This window comes from Scyliorhinus canicula, chromosome 6 (assembly GCF_902713615.1).
Source record: "Scyliorhinus canicula chromosome 6, sScyCan1.1, whole genome shotgun sequence".
Taxonomy (NCBI): Eukaryota; Metazoa; Chordata; class Chondrichthyes; order Carcharhiniformes; family Scyliorhinidae; genus Scyliorhinus; species Scyliorhinus canicula.
This window is the reverse complement of record NC_052151.1, coordinates 165,177,280-165,197,004: the sequence shown is the minus strand read 5'-3', so window position 1 is coordinate 165,197,004 and position 19,725 is coordinate 165,177,280. Positions and strand designations below refer to the sequence as shown.

At 47.0% G+C, this 19,725-nt stretch overlaps 1 protein-coding gene across 1 annotated transcript in view; it reads right to left on the bottom strand.

The window, feature by feature from the left end:
• The window catches only part of arhgef10 (Rho guanine nucleotide exchange factor (GEF) 10), a 372,032-nt gene that overhangs the window by 213,600 nt on the left and 138,707 nt on the right, over window positions 1-19,725 (bottom strand). The window contains 4 exon segments of the mRNA XM_038800413.1: window positions 10,906-11,019; window positions 14,416-14,600; window positions 15,000-15,059; window positions 17,698-17,777. Of these exon segments, the coding sequence (XP_038656341.1) occupies window positions 10,906-11,019; window positions 14,416-14,600; window positions 15,000-15,059; window positions 17,698-17,777 (439 nt within the window).

The following is a 19,725-nucleotide window of genomic DNA, read 5'->3' as shown; positions in this document are numbered from 1 at the left end:
AGAACTACCAACGGGGATGCATTGAGAAAATTAAAGTATTAAGCCATTCAGCTCATCATGGCTGTTTTACCATTCAATGAGACCATAAGTGATCAATATCCTATCTCCACTTCCATGCCTTGGCTGATAATCCAAAGAGACCCCAGGAATCTGCAATAGTGAATGTCCATTACTCCGGTGACGAGAAACTCCTTTGGCTCGGAATTCCCCTCCTGTGCATATTTCGGGGATATTCTTCCACCACTGCCAACACTCCTTTCTCCTCTCACATCTTCTTGGGATAATTCAGAAGTACTGGGAAAAGGAAATCTGATCTCTTCTGACTGCCTGTGAGATGTGTGTTCAACACTGTTTGAAATCAGTTAGGTTTAGCATTTGGAGCATTTTTCCTCTGTGTCTGAGGTCGGAACATGGAAAACAACAGGTGGGATAACTGCCTCTGATTGCTATGAGAGGAGCCTATTTGAGATATGTGTGTGTGAGAGAGGGAGCGCGCGCTCGCGCGAGAGAGAGAGAGAGAGAGAACATACAAAAAAAGCATGGAAGAACAAAAGGTTCGTGAAAGCAAGTTCAAGCATGAGAAAGACAGGAAATGGCTCAAGAGAACGGGAGAGGCAAATACAAACTGTGCGCGCAGATGTCCAGTGAGGGACTTCCGGTTGCGGCTATGCGGACCTAAGCCGCACGTTCGGCAGCTCCCGCCAGGAACGGACTTTTGGGCTCTTTTTAGGGCCCCCAGCGGTACTTGATCGACGGTTCCCGACGTGGGAAGGTGTCTGCAGCGGATCCCCAGTGTTCTATGGTCTGGACCAGGAGTGGGGCCAGCAAAATAGCGGTGGCAGCGCCTAGGAGAAAGTGGGGGAAGAAAAACAAGATGGCGGCCGGCGGAGGCCTCGAGGAATGGAGGCAGTGGGCGCAGGAGCAGCAGGAGACTCTCCAGAGCTGTTTTCAGGAGCTAAAAGTAGAGCTGCTAGACTCGCTGAAGGCTACCATGGACAAGCTGCTGGCGACGCAGACAGCCCAGGGGGGGCAATCCGGGAGCTCCGACAACAAGCCTCCGAAAGAGAGGATGAGGCCGCGGCCCTCGCGGTAAAGGTGGAGATGCATGAGGCGCTCCATAAGAAGTGGCAGGAGCGGTTCGAGGAGATGGAGAACCGGTCGAGGTGGAAAAATTTGCAGATCCTGGGCCTCACGGAGAGGCTGAAGGGGTCAGACCTGGGGGCCTATGTGGTCGTCTTGCTGAACTCGCTGATGGGAGCTGAGTCCTTCTAGGGGCCCCTAGAGCTGGAGGGGGCCCACAGAATACTGGCCAGGAGGCCCAAGCCGAATGAGCCACCACAGGCGGTGCTGGTGCGGTTCCACCAGTTCGTTGACCGAGAGTGCGTGCTTAGGTAGGCCAAGAAGGAGCGGAGTAGCATGTGGGAGAACACGGTAGTGCGGATTTACCAGGACTGGAGTGCGGAGGTGGCTAAGCGGAGGGCCGGGTACAACCGGACGAAGGCGGTGCTCCACAGAAAGAGTGTGAAGTTTGGCATGTTACAGCCGACGCGTCTGTGGGTCACCTACAAGGACCGGCACGTTTACTTTGAGTCCCCGGAGGAGGTGTGGGCCGTTGTGCAGGCCGAGAAGTTGGACTCTAACTGAGGGTCAGGGGTTTGTAAATAACTGTTAACTTTTGGTGGGGGGGGGTTCTCTGTTTCATGCTGTTTTATGCTGGTTGTGTGTTGTTTCTAGGGCGGGTGAGGTGCTGTCTTTTTGCGTGGGTTCGGTGGATGAGCTCGGGTTGGGGGGTAGACTTGGAGTGTGGGGAGCTGGTGGTGGGGGACGACAAGGGGAGCTACCCTAGAGGAGGCGGGGTCGGTCAGGCGGAAAGCGTGGGCTTGTCTTTTGTTTCCCGCGCTGCGGGTGGATGGGGGCGGGGTCGGAGCTGAGAAGCGCAGGCTTTTTTCCCGCGCGAGAGCGGGAGGGGGAAGAGGAGGGTCTGCTGATGGGCATGGGGGAGGAGAAGTAGCCCCACGTTGGGAGGGGTCGGAGGTGTGGAGAGAGTCGCCGGGGTCAGGAGAAGTTAGCTGGCTCACGGGAGTGCTGTGGAGGGAGTAACACGGCTGGGAGGGGTGGGGGTACCGGGTTGCTGCTGAAGTGGCCAGGAAGGAGCTGGAGTATGCAGGGGGGGCCGGGGTGGGGGTTTGCCGCCGCGGGGAACGGGCCGGCCAGGGCGCTGGCCTGGGGCGGGCAGGGGATTGGTTATGGCTAGTCGGCAGGGGAGGGGGGCAGGGAGCCCTCTGATAACTTGGAATGTGAGGGGGCTGAATGGGCCGGTCAAACGGGCTCGGGTGTTGACACACCTGAAGGGGCTGAAGGTGGACGTGGCTATGCTCCAGGAGACGCACCTGAAGGTGACGGACCAGGTTAGACTGAGAAACGGATGGGTAGGCCGAGTGTTTCATTCAGGGCTGGATGCAAAAAATCGGGGGGTGGCGATCCTGGTGGGAAAAAGGGTGTCGTTTGAGGCGTCAACGGTGGTGGCTGACAGTGGCGGGAGGTATGTGATGGTGAGTGGCAAGTTGCAGGGGGGGCGGGTGATGCTGGTGAATGTCTATGCCTCGAACTGGGACGATGCAGGTTTTATGCGGCGCATGTTGGGCCGCATTCCGGATCTGGAGACGGGGAGCCTGATATTGGGGGGGGACTTTAACACAGTGCTGGATCCCCCATTGGATTGATCCATGTCCAGGACGGGCAGGAGGCCCGCGGCGGCTAAGGTGTGGAGGGGGTTTATGGACCAGATGGGAGGGGTGGATCCTTAGAGGTTCACGAGGCCGAGGGCCAGGGAGTATTCATTTTTCTCCCACGTGCATAAAGCCTATTCCCGGATCGATTTTTTTGTTCTGAGCAGGAGGCTGATTTTGAGGGTGGAGGGTGCCGAGTATTCGGCCATAGTCATTTCGGATCATGCCCCGCACTGGGTGGACCTCGAGCTGGGGGAGGAGAGAGACCAGCGCCCGCTCTGGCGCCTGGAGGTGGGGCTGCTGGCGGATGAGCAGGTGGGCCCGCGGGTGTATCAAGAGGTACTTAGAGGCCAATGATAATGGGGAGGTCCGGGTGGGGACGGTTCGGGAGGCACTGAAGGAGGTGATTAGAGGGGAGTTGATTTCCATCCGAGCCCATAGGGAGAGGGGAGAGCAAAGAGAGAGGGAGAGGTTGGTGGGGGAGATGGTGAGGGTGGACAGGAGATATGCGGTAGGCTCCGGAGGAGGGATTGCTGGGGGAGCGGAGCAATCTTCAGGCCAAGTTCGACTTACTGACCACCAGAAAGGCGGAAGCTCAGTGGAGGAAGGCACAGGGAGCGGTGTACGACTATGGGGAGAAGGCGAGTAGGATGCTGGCGCATCAGCTCCGTAAGCAGGACGCGGCCAGGGAGATTACTGGAGTGAAGGATAGGGGAGGAAATGTGGTACTAAGTGGGGTGGACATTAATGGGGTCTTCAGGGACTTTTATGGGGAATTGTACCGGCCTGAACCCCCGGTGGGGGGGGAGAGATGGGGCGCTTTTTGGACAGGCTGAGATTTCCGAAGGTGGAGGAGGGGCAGGTGGAGGGGCTGGGGGCGTTGATTGAGCTGGTTACTGGGATAGGCAGCATGCAGTCGGGGAAGGCGCCGGAGCCGGATGGGTTTCCTGTCGAATTTTATAAAATGTTCGCAGACCTGCTGGGCCCCCTGTTGGTTAGGACCTTTAACAAGGCAAGGGAGTGGGGGGTTTTGTCCCGGACTATGTCACAGGCGCAGATTTCCTTGATCCTTAAACGGGACAAGGACCCCCTGCAGTGTGGATCATACAGGCCGATCTCGCTGTTAAATGTGGATGCCAAGCTGTTGGTGAAGATCTTGGCCACAAGGATAGAGGACTGTGTGCCGGGGGTCATTCATGAGGACTAGACGGGGTTTGTGAAGGGGAGGCAGCTGAACACCAATATACGTAGGCTACTGAATGTTATAATGATGCCGGCGGTAGAAGGGGAGACGGAGATAGTGGTGGCATTAGACGCGGAGAAGGCCTTTGATAGTGTTGAGTGGGGGTACTTGTGGGAGGTGCTGGAAAGGTTTGGGTTCGGGGAGGGGTTTGTCAGTTGGGTGAGGCTGTTATATGAGGCCCAGATGGCGAACGTAGCCACGAATAGGAGGAGATCGGAGTACTTTTGGTTGCACCGGGGGACAAGACAGGGGTGTCCCCTGTCCCCGTTGCTCTTTGTGTTGGCAATTGAGCCCCTGGCCATGGCGTTGAGGGAGTCGAGGAATTGGAGGGGTCTGGTGCGGGGTGGGGAGGAGCACCGAGTGTCATTATACGCAGATGACTTGTTGCTATATGTGGCGGACCCAGTGGGGGGAATGCCAGAGGTGATGACGATCCTTAGGGAATTTGGGGGCTTTTCTGGGTACAAGCTCAACCTGTGTAAGAGTGAGTTGTTCGTCGTGCACCCGGGGGATCAGGAGGAGGGGATTGGTAGGCTCCACTGAAAAGGGCAGGGAGGAGCTTTAGGTACCTGGGAGTCCAGCTGGCTAGGAGCTAGGGGGCCCTACACAAACTGAACCTCGCAAGGCTGGTGGAGCAAATGGAGGAGGGGTTTAAAAGATGGGACACGTTGCCGCTGCCGCTGACGGGCAGGGTGCAGTCAGTCAAGATGACGGTGCTCCCGATGTTTTTGTTCCTGTTCCAGTGCCTTTCCATCCTTATCCCGAAGGCCTTTTTTAGGAGGGTCAACAGGAGTATTTGCATGGGCGCATGGGACTCCGAGGGTGAGAAGGGTGTTTTTGGAGCGGGGCAGGGATAGGGAGGGGCTGGCGCTGCCCAACCTCTGTGGGTACTATTGGGCTGCCAACGCACCGATGGTGCGTAAGTGGGTAATGGACGGGGAAGGGGCAGCATGGAAGAGGATGGAGGTGGCGTCCTGCGTGGACACGAGCCTGGAGGCGCTGGTAACGGCGCCGTTGCCGCTCCCTCCAACGAGGTATACCACGAGCCCGTCTACCCTCAAAATCTGGGGGCAATGGAGACGGCATAGGGGGGAGGTGGGGGGCTCGATGGAGTCCTCGATACGGGGGAACCACCGGTTTGTTCCAGGGAGCATTGATGGCGGGTTTCTTAGCTGGCACAGGGTAGGTATTCGGAGGTTGACTTCCTGGCAGAACGGTAGCAAAATAGGCCGGCAGCAGCAGCAACCCGGGGTGTGGGTGGGGGGGGGGGGGGGGTTGTTTCGGTGAAGGGGAGAAATGTGTACATGTGTTTATTGAATATGCCGGGTGCTAATCTATTTCTTCTTTTTGTAGTTGCTTGGGGGGAGGGGGGGGGGGGGGGGTTGGTTTTGGGGGTTATTGTGGTTTTTTTCTTTTTTGTTGTTAATACTGTTTTCTTGTTGATATTTTCTGTTTTTGATATTTTGTGAAAACCTCAATAAAAATTATTTAAAATTAAAAAAAGATGTCCAGTGAGGATAAAGTTAGAGCCCTTTATGCCAACCACATACCACTAAGATTCATATTTGAACTAGTCACCAGACAAAAGCCGGTGCTCATAGAACATAGACAGCAGCACTCATAAGAGAACTACCAGCGGGAATATAATGAGAAAATAAAATAACAAATTACTGTGTTTGTTTCCCAGGTTGCACAAGGGACTGCCAGGTCATACATCAATACCTAACAATAGGTGGACGGCAATTATGATTGGATGAATGCTGAGATTTGTCCCAAATAGGTCCCTTGGATATGTTGTCAACGGTATTGCTTTAAGCAGAAGGTGGAGGAAGGAAGAGGTGTTTCTCATCCACATGGCAGAGAGGGGATAGAGTTGCAGTGCAAAACAAGTTGGAATGCAATCTGAACTTCTTTCCATTACAGCAGGGGTGGGCAAACTTTTCCGTGCAAGGGCCACATTCAGAAATTCACAATTTTACAGGGCCGCATAGTATATTAAGTAAAATAATTAATATTTAAAATAGCCAAAATAAAAGGTTTTTAAAGAAAAAAAAAGCAATTAATTTTTATTAATTAATATTTTAAAGTAGAAACTTCACATGAAACACATGTTGTGCCGAGCAATGATCACCCTACTCAAGTCAACGTATCCACCCTATACCAGTAACCCAACAGCCGCCCCGCCGCCCCCCCCCCCCATTAACCTTAAAATTAAAAAAAAAGATTTTTTTTTTTTTGATGACTTGATCTTGGTGGGCCGCATAAAGACCTTTGGCAGGCCGCATGCGGCCCGCGGGCCATAGTTTGCCCACCCCTGCATTACAGTTTGATTTCAGGCCAAAAGTAAAGACTGATTTTGTTCAGTGAAATGGGGCAAATAATTTTAAGGAAGCGGACACCTGGGAGCATCAATCAAAATACAGTAATGATCAATGCAAAATAAAAAAGTAAAGATATAAAAAAAAGTAAAGATGTCAGGAAATTTCCCAGCTTCAAGTGAAAGTACCTTACACAATTTTTGCTCCATGGGATTTGCCTAGACTGAGGCCATTCATCCAGTGTACACACATTGAACTCTACGGTAACAGTTATGGAAAATCTTTTAAAAAAGTAATTCAAAATTTTCTTTAAACATCTGCTGTTGCTATGACACTTTTGTCAATTAACTGGACCTTTAAAACTGCAAGCACTTGACACTTCTTTATGTTGTGTAAATAAGCAGTGAGCAATTGACAAAATAGATCCAAGAGAAAAAAATTGTCAATTTCCAGAGTGCCAAGACATCCATTAGTCTATTGAAACAGATGCACAGAATGGGAAACCTGTTTAATTGACAGCTTTTTCTCAGACCTTTAAAGATTCAAGATTAAATTTGAGAGATTTTGGACAGAGAGCTACTGACAGCTTTCCCACTTAAATCTCAATTATTGCAAACAATATGTTTCTATCTATTCTGCTCCAACCCATTACTATTTGAAGCATGTATTCACAAATCAATGCTGACAAATATAAGAGATTTTTTGAAGAAGTAACCACTTGAAAAGTTAAAAGACATACCGAAGATTCTGCAATTATGGATTTTCAGAAGATACGCAATGTGTGGCATAGGACACCTTATCCAAAAATTTAGCGAGACAAAATGTTACAGCATGAGAAGAATGTTAACTGACGGAAAGGAGAAAAAGGCGTAGAGTTAATGGTGTAGATCAGATTGGTGAAGAATTGTCCATTAGGGTCTACCCCTCGATCTGATAAAAACTGGATAGTAGGCACATAGGGCGCGATTCTCCGAAATGGAGACAAAGTCCCAACGCCGGAGTGAAAACTGGAGTGTTTCACTCCGGCGTCGGAGCCCACTCCCAGCCCCCTATTCTCCCGCCGCCAGGAGCGGTGTTGCATATTTTACATGCGCTGGGCCTTGGCGGCGTGTAAAAGGCGGCGCCGTGTAAATGACGCGGCAGGCATCGCGTAAGTCACCCGTGCATGCGCGGTTGCCGTCCTCCCCGAGGCCGCCCCACAAGATGGCGGATGGATCTTGCGGGTCGGTGGAGGAAAGGAGGTCCTCCTTTACAGAGGTCGGCCCACCGATCGGTGGGCCCCGATCGCGGGCCAGACCCCATCGGAGGCCTCCCCAGTGCAGGAACCCCCCTCTCCCCCCTGTCACAGGCCTCCCCCCCAGCATTCCCGCGCATTTCCCGCCAGCAGCAACCAGGTGTCGATGGCGCCGGAGGGAACCAGTCGTGTTGGGGCAGCCGCTCGGCCCAATCGGGCTGGAGACTCGCCGCTCGCCTTTTGCAAACGGCGATTCTCGGAGCGGCCAGTCGTTATTCTCGCCGCTGGTTGGGGGGGGGGGGGGGGGGGGGGGGAATCATGTGCAGGTGCCGGAGCGGCATGGCGGGACTCGCGCGGCGCCCCAGCGATTCTCCCACCCAGCGTGGGGGGCAGAATTCCGCCCATAACATCCATGTGATCGGTGTGAATGTTCGTTTTTATCTTTTGAGAAGCTTCAAGCGATTTGATCCAAAAGTATGAATATTTCACAAAATATACCAATAATCCAAGGCCACAGTGTATTCAGCACTGTGTTTACCAGCGCAGTAATTTTTATCAGCAACACACAATTTAATAGAAATGTTTCTTTAGCTTTATAGTCACATTTTTAGTCAGCTTAATTTTTTTTTAGCTAGAACTAGTTTTCCAGTTTTATAAACTTAACTGCTTTTGCTCAAGCATCAACATTTGTATCAAATCAGCCTTATGGGTGAGATCCAGATCACACCGAGTGGAAGACGTTGGGTAACGCACGATTGGCCCAGCGCCTGGCGGCGGAGGAGGTGCCTGATGCCAGTGAGGATGCCCGACGCCGGTGTGATGCGCTGAGGGGGCCTGTAGCATTTTGGAGATCTTTAAGGAGCCGGACTTTGCTGACGGATTTAGGCCCCACACCTCTCAATGCCGGTGCAAATCCCCTCCAAACCTCCTCCAAAAATATGGATAAGCGCGAGAATATTGCTATGGAAATCGTGCTGGAACAGTTGCTGCGATTTGCACCGATATTTGCATCCAGAATTACACTTTGCATTTTGGGGGAAAATTCCACCCATTGTCTCCTCATTATTAAAACCAAAATAAATTGCTTCCCACTTTCCTGCATTAAATTTCACCTGCCGCTCGCCCACCCATAACACCATCCTGTCCTTGTCCTCTTGATGTCTATCACTACCCTTCTCACAATTCACAATGCTTCCAAGTTTTATATCACCTGCAGAGTTTGAAATTGCGCTACTTAACAGTAATTTAAAATTCACAGCAGAAAGTTACATTTTGTGCCTAAGTATTCCTTTTAACAAAGTGCGAATAGTTAATATCAATCAAGCTCTCTGGCCCAGAAAGGGAAGTATTTAAATTGTTGAGTCTCATTCCTGCATTTAGTAAATTCTTGGGCTGGATTCTCCCATTTCCCAGCAATGTGTTTCTCGGAGGGGCACCATTCACTGGCAGCAGGATTTTTGGTTCCAGCCGTTTGTCAATGGGATTTCCCATTGTAGCCATCCCATACTGCTGGAAAACCCACGGGCATGGAGTGCCGTGTCAGCCAGAACAGAGAATCCCGACGGCGGAGAATTCCCACCAAGATTTAAATTTGAACTTTTTTTCTTATTTTCTTTTACTGTCTCCTGTTTCTTTGGCGGTCTATCTTCCTCTGTACTGGACTACTTCACCCTCCTTCTCCATTGTCCCTCTGTTTCTTTATCAATTTTAAAATCTTATTGGTTTGGGAGTGTTGCTTCCACTGGTCACGAAGGTTCCACAGGTGCCATTGCCCTCAGCTGGCAACGTACAATGCAAAAAAAACTTTTGAGTGGAAAGGTATAGGAAAAGTCGAACTAATAATAGTGCATGCTGAAAGATGTCCCATTTTAGCAAGAAACCTTTGGGCTATTATGGTTCATACAAACATTAGGTACAAGAGGTAATACCAGAAATACCACTTAGGAAAATTTCAAACATTTTGCATACAACGCAAAGGAGTGGACAGGTTTATCAGGGATCTAATAACCACTCAGAAGGGTGAGGAAATGATGGGCACGTGATGTACACTGATGTTTTGAGCCTTGAAACTAACTTTTGACTCATCCTAGAGCTTCTCTTGATGGGAACGCAGATTGGAGAAGTGGCTACAAATTTGCTGAAAACAATTTCCCAGCTACTAAAATAAAGTATGCACAATTAGCAGAGCTCAAATCAAATACATTAACTTTCAGGCCCAATTTTCACTTTCACTGTGTGAATCCCTAAAATCTCAATTTTTAGTGCAATGATGTGTGTGATGGAGACATTTGGTGAAATATATTTCCATTCTGCTGAACATTTGTACAGCATTCAATTTTTCCAGTCGTGAAACTAAATGCATTTGTTTTGGCCATATTTGATTTACCCCAACTTTTATCTATATATACATTTTAGAATACTATACATTGTAGATTATTGTACATCATTAATGTAAAGTAGTCTCTCATATGAATTTCTCTAACTACTTCTGGAACAATTCCTTGTAAGGAATTAATCCCACATATTAAATCCATTATAATATTTCTCATTGCTCAATACAGTAGTTCACTTGATCCATTGTCATCCTTAGCCGAAAAGCCTAATTTTCTCTCTTCCTTGTTTATTGCTTTCCCCTCAACACAGAAGCTTTCTTGTCTTTCAGTATTCAGCACTGAGGAAGGGTTACCCTCAAATGTTAACATCCCTTTTCTCTTCATAGATACTGAGGGATTTGATACAGAATTCCAAAATGTTCTATTTTCATTTCACAGTTTCAGTGTTGTCAATTTTTTTTCGTTCTTTTTGTCCTGGCTTGTTATTGCTTTAAGGCTACAAATGGCTTCCCTCAGTTATTACACACTGTCTGTATATCTACAAGTACCAATGGTTAGTGTCAATCCGTCAACGTAATCTGTTGTTTTCCCTTCCTTTGTTATTCTTGAGAATTGAGCTGGTGAGTGCAAGATGAAAAACATAACAAGAAAATGTATCCTTTTCTAGCAGTATTCAAAAAACACTGATAATCATCCAGTTTTTACCTGCACAAAGAAAAGGAATCTGTGGAATCTACCGAATAATATCAAAGGAGTGGGATTCCCTCCATCCAGAACCGTTCTTAATCAGAAATTACATTGTGACTTTTGTGCAACAGCTCAAACTACCCCCACCAGATACAAAGCACTGAAAAAACTCAACACCGGTTCTTTCATGAACTATCAACTAGCAATTTTGCAAAAAACTTAATTTGGTTTTGAGATACACTTGCAATTTTATCCATGGAACGGTCAATCTGGCTGAGATTTTCCAACGGTAACAATGTTATAAACTTGTGTTCAACGCTGGTGTTCAATTCCAACACTATTTCCCTATATAAGAAAGTACCTTCCGCTCTTGTTTCTGTTTCAGTTGCTGAAGTTCCACACTTCCAACAGCATTTGCCAGTTCTTTCATCTTCTTCTCATAGTGCTCTTTTAAACGGCTTAGGTCCTGCGAAAGCTAAAATCAAAGAAGCTGATTCAGTCATATACAGGTTGGGAACCTCTGGATAAATTTATCTTGTTATTTAAAAGCAAAATACTGAAATCCCGAAAATGATGCGCATTACTTATATGTCAGACATGGTTCACTTGATAGCACCCTCAGCTCTGTGCCAGGAAGCTGTGGGTTCAAATGGAGTCCAGAGCTTTGAGGGCGCAATCTAGGCTGTCGCTCCAATGCATTACTGAGGGAACAGCAAGTTCTCATCTTTCAGGTGAGACACGGCACTGAAGGTCTGGTCTATGCTTTCACATGGGCCTAAAAATCTAATTTCCCGACTTTAAAGAAGAGCAGAGTACTTCTTCACGGTGCCCTCAGCCAATCCCACTAAAATAGATTATCTGGTCATTAACCCAGTCTGTTTGTGGGAGTTTGCTGTGTGAAAACTGGCTATGTTTCCTACATTAAAACACTTCAAAAGTATGCCAGTGGGTCCTAAGATTGTGAAATGCAATATATAAATGCAGCTTCCTTCTTTCTAATACTTATTAAGTCAATTTATAATCATAGTTAACTGAAGAAAAAAAGATTCGTAACATCACAAAGTGTAGTTTTATGGAGCAATCTGTGACAATTTTACATCTAATGGTCCAAATATATTATAGTGTGTAGAAAATAGCTTAAAGAGAAAATTACCATTTGGAGGGTTTGGCCAAGACCAAATTGAAGTGATTTTTCGCACAGAGGAAATAGGTTTACATCTCCTCAGTCAGTTAGCTGAAAATCCGACAGATCAACTCTAACAGCTGGAAAACAGCTGCTCAGTGTGACTGAATAAGTCAATGATTAATAATAATGGCTTAAAACAAGTTTTGTCTGGCTCCTAAAGAAAAGGTTTACTGGCAACAACATACACTTTAGTGCTGGGTGAGTACGTCAGAGTTGCAGAATTATTGTCATTCTCTAGGTTTGTGTTCAGCAACAACCGGTGCTGATCGATAAAATAAAGTTAGGAAGATGACCTGTGCTCAACAGATGGCTAACATTGGAAGTGATGGTGCAGAACAGAAGGGCATCTACGGAGCCAAGTAAGATATTTTAAGATAGTTGAGTACATCCAAAGAAAGGTGTAATAACTTAAATCAGAAATGTTTTAAAAGCTGTGTTACTGTTAACAGTCACCGGCTGAAGGAGCAGCAGCTGAACATTTGTGCAGCAGTTTGCAGAAGGTATGTTGCAAACATCCAGCAGGGGGCAGATTTTGTTTTAAAAAGGCCCATTTATGTTTTATGTGTTCATGTTGTCTAAACATTGCTGGCAAGGCCAATATTTACTGCCCATTCCAAGCTGCCCTTGAGAAAATAAGTAGAAATCACAATATAATGGATTTTGATTAACTGCACTAACAATTTTCACACATTTTCAGGATCTGTTACTACTATATTCCTCCTTCTCAGCTACATACCTCCAAAGAGGAATTGGCACGGCAACCTGCTTTTTTACATATACCAAAACTGTGTCACCCAGTTGCTAAGAGGTATATAAAGATGCTCAATAACAATCCTGCCTGCCAAGCTCTCCTACTTCTTGAACAAGAAATAATGCCCCCCACAATGGTGAGTTATGATGGTGGCCGGAGGTGGTGGGCATTTAATCATGTGAGAGGGTGGTGGGTGGGGCCCCTGCCATTTTCCAGGTTAAATCCTTAGAGGGAAGGCCCGTGGGAAGCCTTCCCACCTTGTCTCTAATTGAGGCCTTTAAGTGGACAATTAATAACCACTTAAGGGCCTAATCCCATTGTGCTGATATTTACCCAGTGGCAGCTGGGGGAACTCCTCATGTGGCAAACCCTAAAAGCAAATCTTGCCAAGTTTACGTACTGGTTCCGGAGTGGGCACCTTCATTTAAAAGCACTCAGCATCTGATCAAGGGAGCTGGCATCGAGAAAGGGGGGCCGATTGAAAGCAAACCCTGGCCTTTGCTACTGCCTCTGCCCCATTCCCTCACAATCCACCTCCCTTTTTAAAAAATAAATTTAGATTACCCAATTTTTTTTTTCCCCCCATTAAAGGCCAATTTAGCATGGCCAATCCACCTAACCTGTACATCTTTGGGTTGAGACACGGGGAAAATGTGCAAACTCCACACAGACAGTGACCCAGGGCTGGGATTGAACTTGGGCCCTCAGTGCTGTGAGGTAACATGCCACCATGCCACCCTCCACCTCCCATCATAAATTACCTTGTCCCAATCAATGGGTGATCCTCGGATGGGTGTAGTGTCGGCAGGAGCCACAGCTTCCTCGATGGTGTAGCCAAGTAATGAAGAGGTACTGTCCTTTGGTTGGCCGGTAGCTCTCCAGGTCACCTGGGGTGCTTGATCCCAGGGAAGGCCCGCCATTGCTCTGTTAAATGCCTGAGTGACACTTAATTTGTTGGGCCTTCCTGCAGAGAGATGACGGAGGAGCTCTTGCTGGCTCTCCAGCCAGCAGGCAAGACATCTAACACTTCCATTAAATACCACCCCCTAGGGAGTGACATTGCATTTTGTTCAGTTGCACCACTGACATTTAGAATTCAACGATCAGCAACTTTTCATTGCTGCTATGTGCTTTCCTAAGGGCTGTCTTGAGGACTACTTTACATTGGATAGATGGGAAAAGAATAATTTAATGTTTGAGCCATCACTTTGCAATCGTAGAATCCCTACAGTGCAGAAGGAGGCTATTCGGCCCATCGAGTCTGCACCAATCCTCTGAAAGAGCACCCCAATCCAGGCACAATCCCCCACCCTATTCTTGTGACCCCAACTAGGGGCAATTTAACATATCCAATCCACCTAACGTGTACATCCTTGGACCCCGGGCAGGCGGAATTGGAGCACCCGGAGGAAACCCATGCAGACATGGGAAGAATGTGCAAACTCCACACATTCAGTCATCCAAGGTCGGAATCAAACCTGGGTCCCTGGCGCTGTGAGGCAGCAGTGCTAACCACAGTGCCAAAAACAAGAGGATATCATGATATAATTTTTTTTTTCAGGATATGCTATCATATGAAATTAATGATTTAACAAATTCATAATCTCCTCCATTCCACCAAGGTCCACTGATTATCTGCAGATTTTCCAGCCATTTGCATGGATTCCGGGAGTCTCACAACTCCAATGGTTCCCAAGCTGGTTACAGCTCACTGTCCCTTAATGTGTGAAGCTTTGCGATGCACATGCATTTCCCGGTCAGTCATTGCAAAGCTAAAACAGAAGGATGTTTAATCTGAGGAAAATAATTATTCATCTTTCTCTAAGATGCCAAATGGAAACATTCTTTACCAGGTTCTTCCACCTCGTGCTTCTTAACCCTTTGTGGTTTCAACGCTTAAAATGATGATCATAGTGTGCATATGTAGTACATACGTGTATCTTGTTCTTGTGAGATTTGCCTTGGAGGAAGGAGTTGGGAATTCCATTTTCATTTTTAGGTTCTCCGTCACTTTGCTCATCATAGCTCTCAAACTCACTGGAGCTCCAACCATAATCCAAAGAGCTTGTCGCAGCCTCATCTCCATGTTCCACATCATCGTAAATGAGTTCTTCTGGATCTGGCAACAAGGTACCAGTTACAGATGTTTACTCAAGTGTAATTTCAAACCCTTCTTCTAACCATGCGATTCAAACAAAACTTATACCGATAACAGTGGAAGGCTCAAAAAACTGACACTGGTAGATTTCCGTATTCTTTCAGAGTTACAATATTTACATATTTACAGTGAATGCACATATCTGTACTGTAGACATTACCCACATATGTAATAAAGAAATGACATTGATCGTTGAACTTTAATTTCAAAATATATATTACCTATCATTATGTAAATTGCAGTAGACCTTTTACATTACCTCAGCAGACAGTGCATAGTCTTCAGTATCTTCCTTTACCCATAGATTGAAATAGAATGGTCAATGCAGAGAAAAATAAATCCACATTAACCAGAACTTACCCGTTACTGAAGCATCAGAATTTTCTCTTGGCACATCATCGTAAATCACTTCATCTTGCCCTGTGAGGCATGACAGAAGTTTTTCAGATAATTTGTACATCATTTTAAAGAGAGGGAAAGAAAAACTGAGATTGAGAAAAATTAGAATCGTCAAAATCTGAAGAAATGAGATTCTGCACTTGTAAAAGTTACTTTTCAGTGCCAGGGACGTTGTTTGGCAACAATACAAATTTACTTACACTGGAATGGACTTGTCCTAAAATTGTTCTGCCGTCTTTAGTGGGCACCTCGGGGGTAAATTGTGCTATTTTATGCCATTCAATGCAATTTGATACTAACTCGGCGAGATACTGTTATGGTGAGGCTGCTGGAGAAGTAGGGAAACTCAGATAGCTACTTCCTCATTTCTACCAGTAACTGTGGGTTTCTGGAAATTGGTCTAATTTGCACTTTAATGACAGTACGCACCAATAGACTCACCATTATTCTTATTGCCTGAATCCGATCCTAGTAGTTAATGTTCTGTGAAAAGTGTAGGCGATGGTGTTTAAATGGGAGAAGTTCTGGATAATAATTTTTACTGCAACATACTTAAACAACTGAGAAGCTGAACAAGGGATAACAATGCTAATGCCAATTTTAATACAGCAAAATTTCAAAATGTGACACTTGGGGGAAGGTGGACTAAGCTACAGTAAATTAATAATAATCGTTTATTGTCACAAGTAGGCTTCAATGAAGTTACTGTGAAAAGCCCCTAGTCGCCACATTCAGGCTCCTGTTCAGAGGAATTGAACCCGCGCTGCTGACATTGTTCTGCATTACAAGCCAGCTGTTTAGCCCACTGTGCTAAACCAGCCCCTGCCACTAGTAATAATTATTACAATACAGAAGATAATCGGAATAGTGTTTTAAAATATTACAAAAGAAATAGCAATTATAATTGTACCCCAAAAAGTGGATATTATCTGGCACGCATGCCCAGTCTGAAAGAACAGTTGAAGGTTGAGCATCCCTCATTTGAAATGCTTGGGACCAAAAGTGTCTCGGATTTCGGAATTTTGGAATAGCTGTAAAATTATATAATGCGGTAGCTCATCCAGCAGGTCTTCCACATTTCAGAAACCTTCAAGCCAGTTTATGAAACTTTTGTTTAGCTTCAAGAGTTATCTCGGCTAGAAACACACACACAAACATTGAAAGACCTGCCTTGCTTGCTGTGTGTGTGGTTTTTTTTTTGCTTCTTATCCTGTTTGAAGTTGAGCGGCTCTGGGTTTCAGTGGACTGATATTTCTACTGCAGACAGAAGCAGCCATGTGATCCCCTGCTGTCAGGACAGGCGCTTTCCAAAGCCAATTGAAAGAGGTAGAGAGAACTCGGGCCCCGCGTCCACAGCCATGCGCACCGCTCTCATGGTGTATTGCCTTCAGTACGTCGGTGCCCCCTCACCTGCCAGAGCCTTTGGGCAGCACGTCTCCAGAATCCCCTCTCACCAGGTGGACCAAGTCTTTGCCTCACTTCTTGGCGGCCATCTCTTCTGCACCTTCCTGGACAGGGAGAAAGGCGTGGACGTGTTGGATTTCAAGTTCGCCTGTAACGGGTTCAGGCAGATGGACCTCCGATATCCCAAGACACTGAGAGTGGCTAAAGCAATCCACAAGCACTATGTGGAGAATAGCACCGTGTCCAGGCAGCTGAAATCCGCCACAAAATCTTACATCAAAGACAGCATCAAGAAACATCAAATTGATTCAGCAATGTTTAACCAAGCCAAAACAAGTGTGGATTTCAGAGCTTTTCGAGTTTCGGATAAGGGGTGCTCAACCATAAGGGGTGCTCAATCTGTAGTAACCTTCGATAGGGAAGTGATAAGAAAAGGTGCAAGTAGGGGAAAGAACAGGCGAGTAGGACTAACGAGATTGTTCTTTCGAAGAGCCAACATGGGCATGATGGGCCAAATGGCCACCTTCTGTGCTGTATGTTTCTAAAAAGAAAGTACATCAAATTTAAACTCAGTGATTGAAGGAGTATTAATGATAATACATCTTACAAAGGCCAATGTTTTGGAAAAGGGAGGCAAATATAAAAATCAATTTTAAACTAATTACTAATGGCATAAAGAAGACGAAGATCTCATTGGTGATAAACAGTGTGCAAGTCAATGACCTCATTCTTGCTCGGTAGCCAAATGGTAACTATCAACATCGCTGTCTTTTTGCAAATTTGGAGCGAGTGGCAATTTTCTGTGGAGTGTGTAAATAGTTGCGCAACCCCAGCCCCCAAACAATAAAAGAGATGCCGCGTTGTTTTAACTACAAAACACAACTAGTCTACTTTTCTTTGTTGAATGTTCTCCACATCTTCTTTTAGAACCTCACTAATTTGCACATTAGCTTCACTCAGTTAGAATTCATGCCCAGGTTCTCTACTGCTGCAGCTCAGCATACTCAGTTATCATGAGCTGCTGCACCATGCTGCTGCTGCATTATCTGCTGCACCATCGTTCATGGTGACACATGGCCAAATACTTTGTCCTAATCCTGCCAAAGCCAACAATGTGTTGAAGAGAATATGTTCAACATTTTATTTGCAATTCACTGCCCAAAGTGGGAGATGCACTTACATACAAGAGATATAATGGAAATTGAAAATCTATGATGTTCTAATCAGCAAATCATTCTTTTTTCTTGGTACATACCCTCGAGCCATGCCGTATTTGCTGGATCTGAAGCCCATTTAGTAAAGGCATCTTCTGTGTCCAAAGCAAGGTAATCGGCACTATAATAAAATGGAATAAAACAATTTGTAACACACAGTGCATTGTTAATGAATACATGCGTACAAACTCAAACAAGACAGGTAGTTACTGCAACCACAAGTCTTCATTTTTCTTGAGATTGGAGAGCATCCAATTGTTACTGGCTCTTTGAATAAAATACCAGACTTTGACCTTTACAAAATAATGCAGTTTATATTGTAAGGACAACTTGCAAAACTACTTAACATTGAATCAGTAAAGCACAATTGTCCACAGCGGCATGGTGGCACAGTCATTAGCACTACTGCCTCACAGCACCAGAGACCCGGGTTCATTTCCGGTCTTGGGTGACTGTTGGAGTTTGCACTTTCTCCGCTTGTCTGCATGGATTTCCTCCGGGTGCGCCGGTTTCCTCCCGAATTTCTAGTCTTCCACTTGTAACAATATCTGATTTATAGAATTAACAGCAATGCAGAAAATGGGAGAAATTGTAATGCAGAACATGATTGTTGAGCCAGGAGCTTGACCAATCACCCAAAATGAAAATTCAGCCCACCAGAAAAGAAACATAATGACACATTTCTCTCAGAGATACAGGGAAGCAAAGAATTAATGAAAAAGGACTTTTGGTGGCGTGGGCGCGCAAGGCGGCCGCAGCGCGAAGGGCGGCGATTTCCGGGAAATCCCCGAGTTTCAACGCACCCCCCGACTATCGTCGGCCTTTGGGGCCGTCACGAGCAGCCAGCGGGGCCGGTTTAAAAACCGGTGAACGCGCGGGTGTTGGGGCGCCGGGGACTGAGGTCCTGGGCCCAGCGCGGCGTCGGAGCCAGAGCAGCGGGGGCGGAGCTACGAGGAGGCAGGCCCGAGTCCAGGACACCATGTAAGTACGGTGTCCCACAACGGATGGCTCCCACCTAGGAGGAAGAAAGATGGCTGGAACCTGGTCCCAGGGGTGTTCTGGATGAATGCAGAGGGGAAAGGAAGAGAGCTGTAAGATTTAAAGAAATTTAAAGAAGTTTGGTGAAGTATTTTTGTTTCCTCCCCATTGTCTTTAAAAAAGAATAATTCAGATTGATGAAGGACAGAAGGGTGGAGGGAGAGAGAGGAGAAGAGAAAGAAAGTGAAAAACAATAAGCTGCTAAAGGATGCGTAAAGCAGCGTCGAAGAAAGGAGGAAACGCGGGGTCGCCGCTGAAGGAGAAGACGAATAAAAGTGGTGATAGGATGGCGGAAGCCGAACTGCAAAGCGGGGCCACACTATTTACGGTGGAGAAGATGACCGAGGTGATGGCGGGGGAGCTGGAAAAACAGTTTGCGAGGCACATGGAGGCCTGGAAAAAGGAGACAGCGGCCGCATTGAAGTTACTGGTGGAGGAGGCAATTGCCCCGATAATTGCCCCGTTGAAGGTGGCGGTGGCAATGGCATTGGCAGAGGTGAGAGAGCAGGGCGAGAAGATGAAAGAAGTGGAGGAAGCCATGTCACGACACAGCGACCAGGTCACCTCGATGGGAGGTGAGTTGCGGAGGGCTGTGGAGATTAATAGAGGTCTCCGAGCAAAGCTGGAAGACTTGGAAAACCACTCAAGGCGGCACAATTTGAGAATTGTGGGCTTGCCCGAAGGGACAGAGCTCCCAAGGCCAACACAATACTTCACTAAGAAGTTGGCGGAGCTGATGGGGGAGGGTCAGAGCCCCTCCCAGTACGAGTTAGACCGAGCCCATCGGTCATTAAGGCCGAAGCCCAAAGTGAACGAGCCGCCAAGGGCAGTAATTATCTGCTTCCATAAGTTTTGCATGAAGGAGAAGGTATTAAACTGGACGAAGCAGAAGCGGGAGATACTATGGGATAGTACTACGGTCCGGATCTACCAGGACTTGACGGTGGAGTTGGCAAAAAGGCGAGTGGCGTTTGGGCGAGTGAAGGCGACGTTGTACAAGAAGGGGGTTAGGTTTGGTATGGTGTACCCAG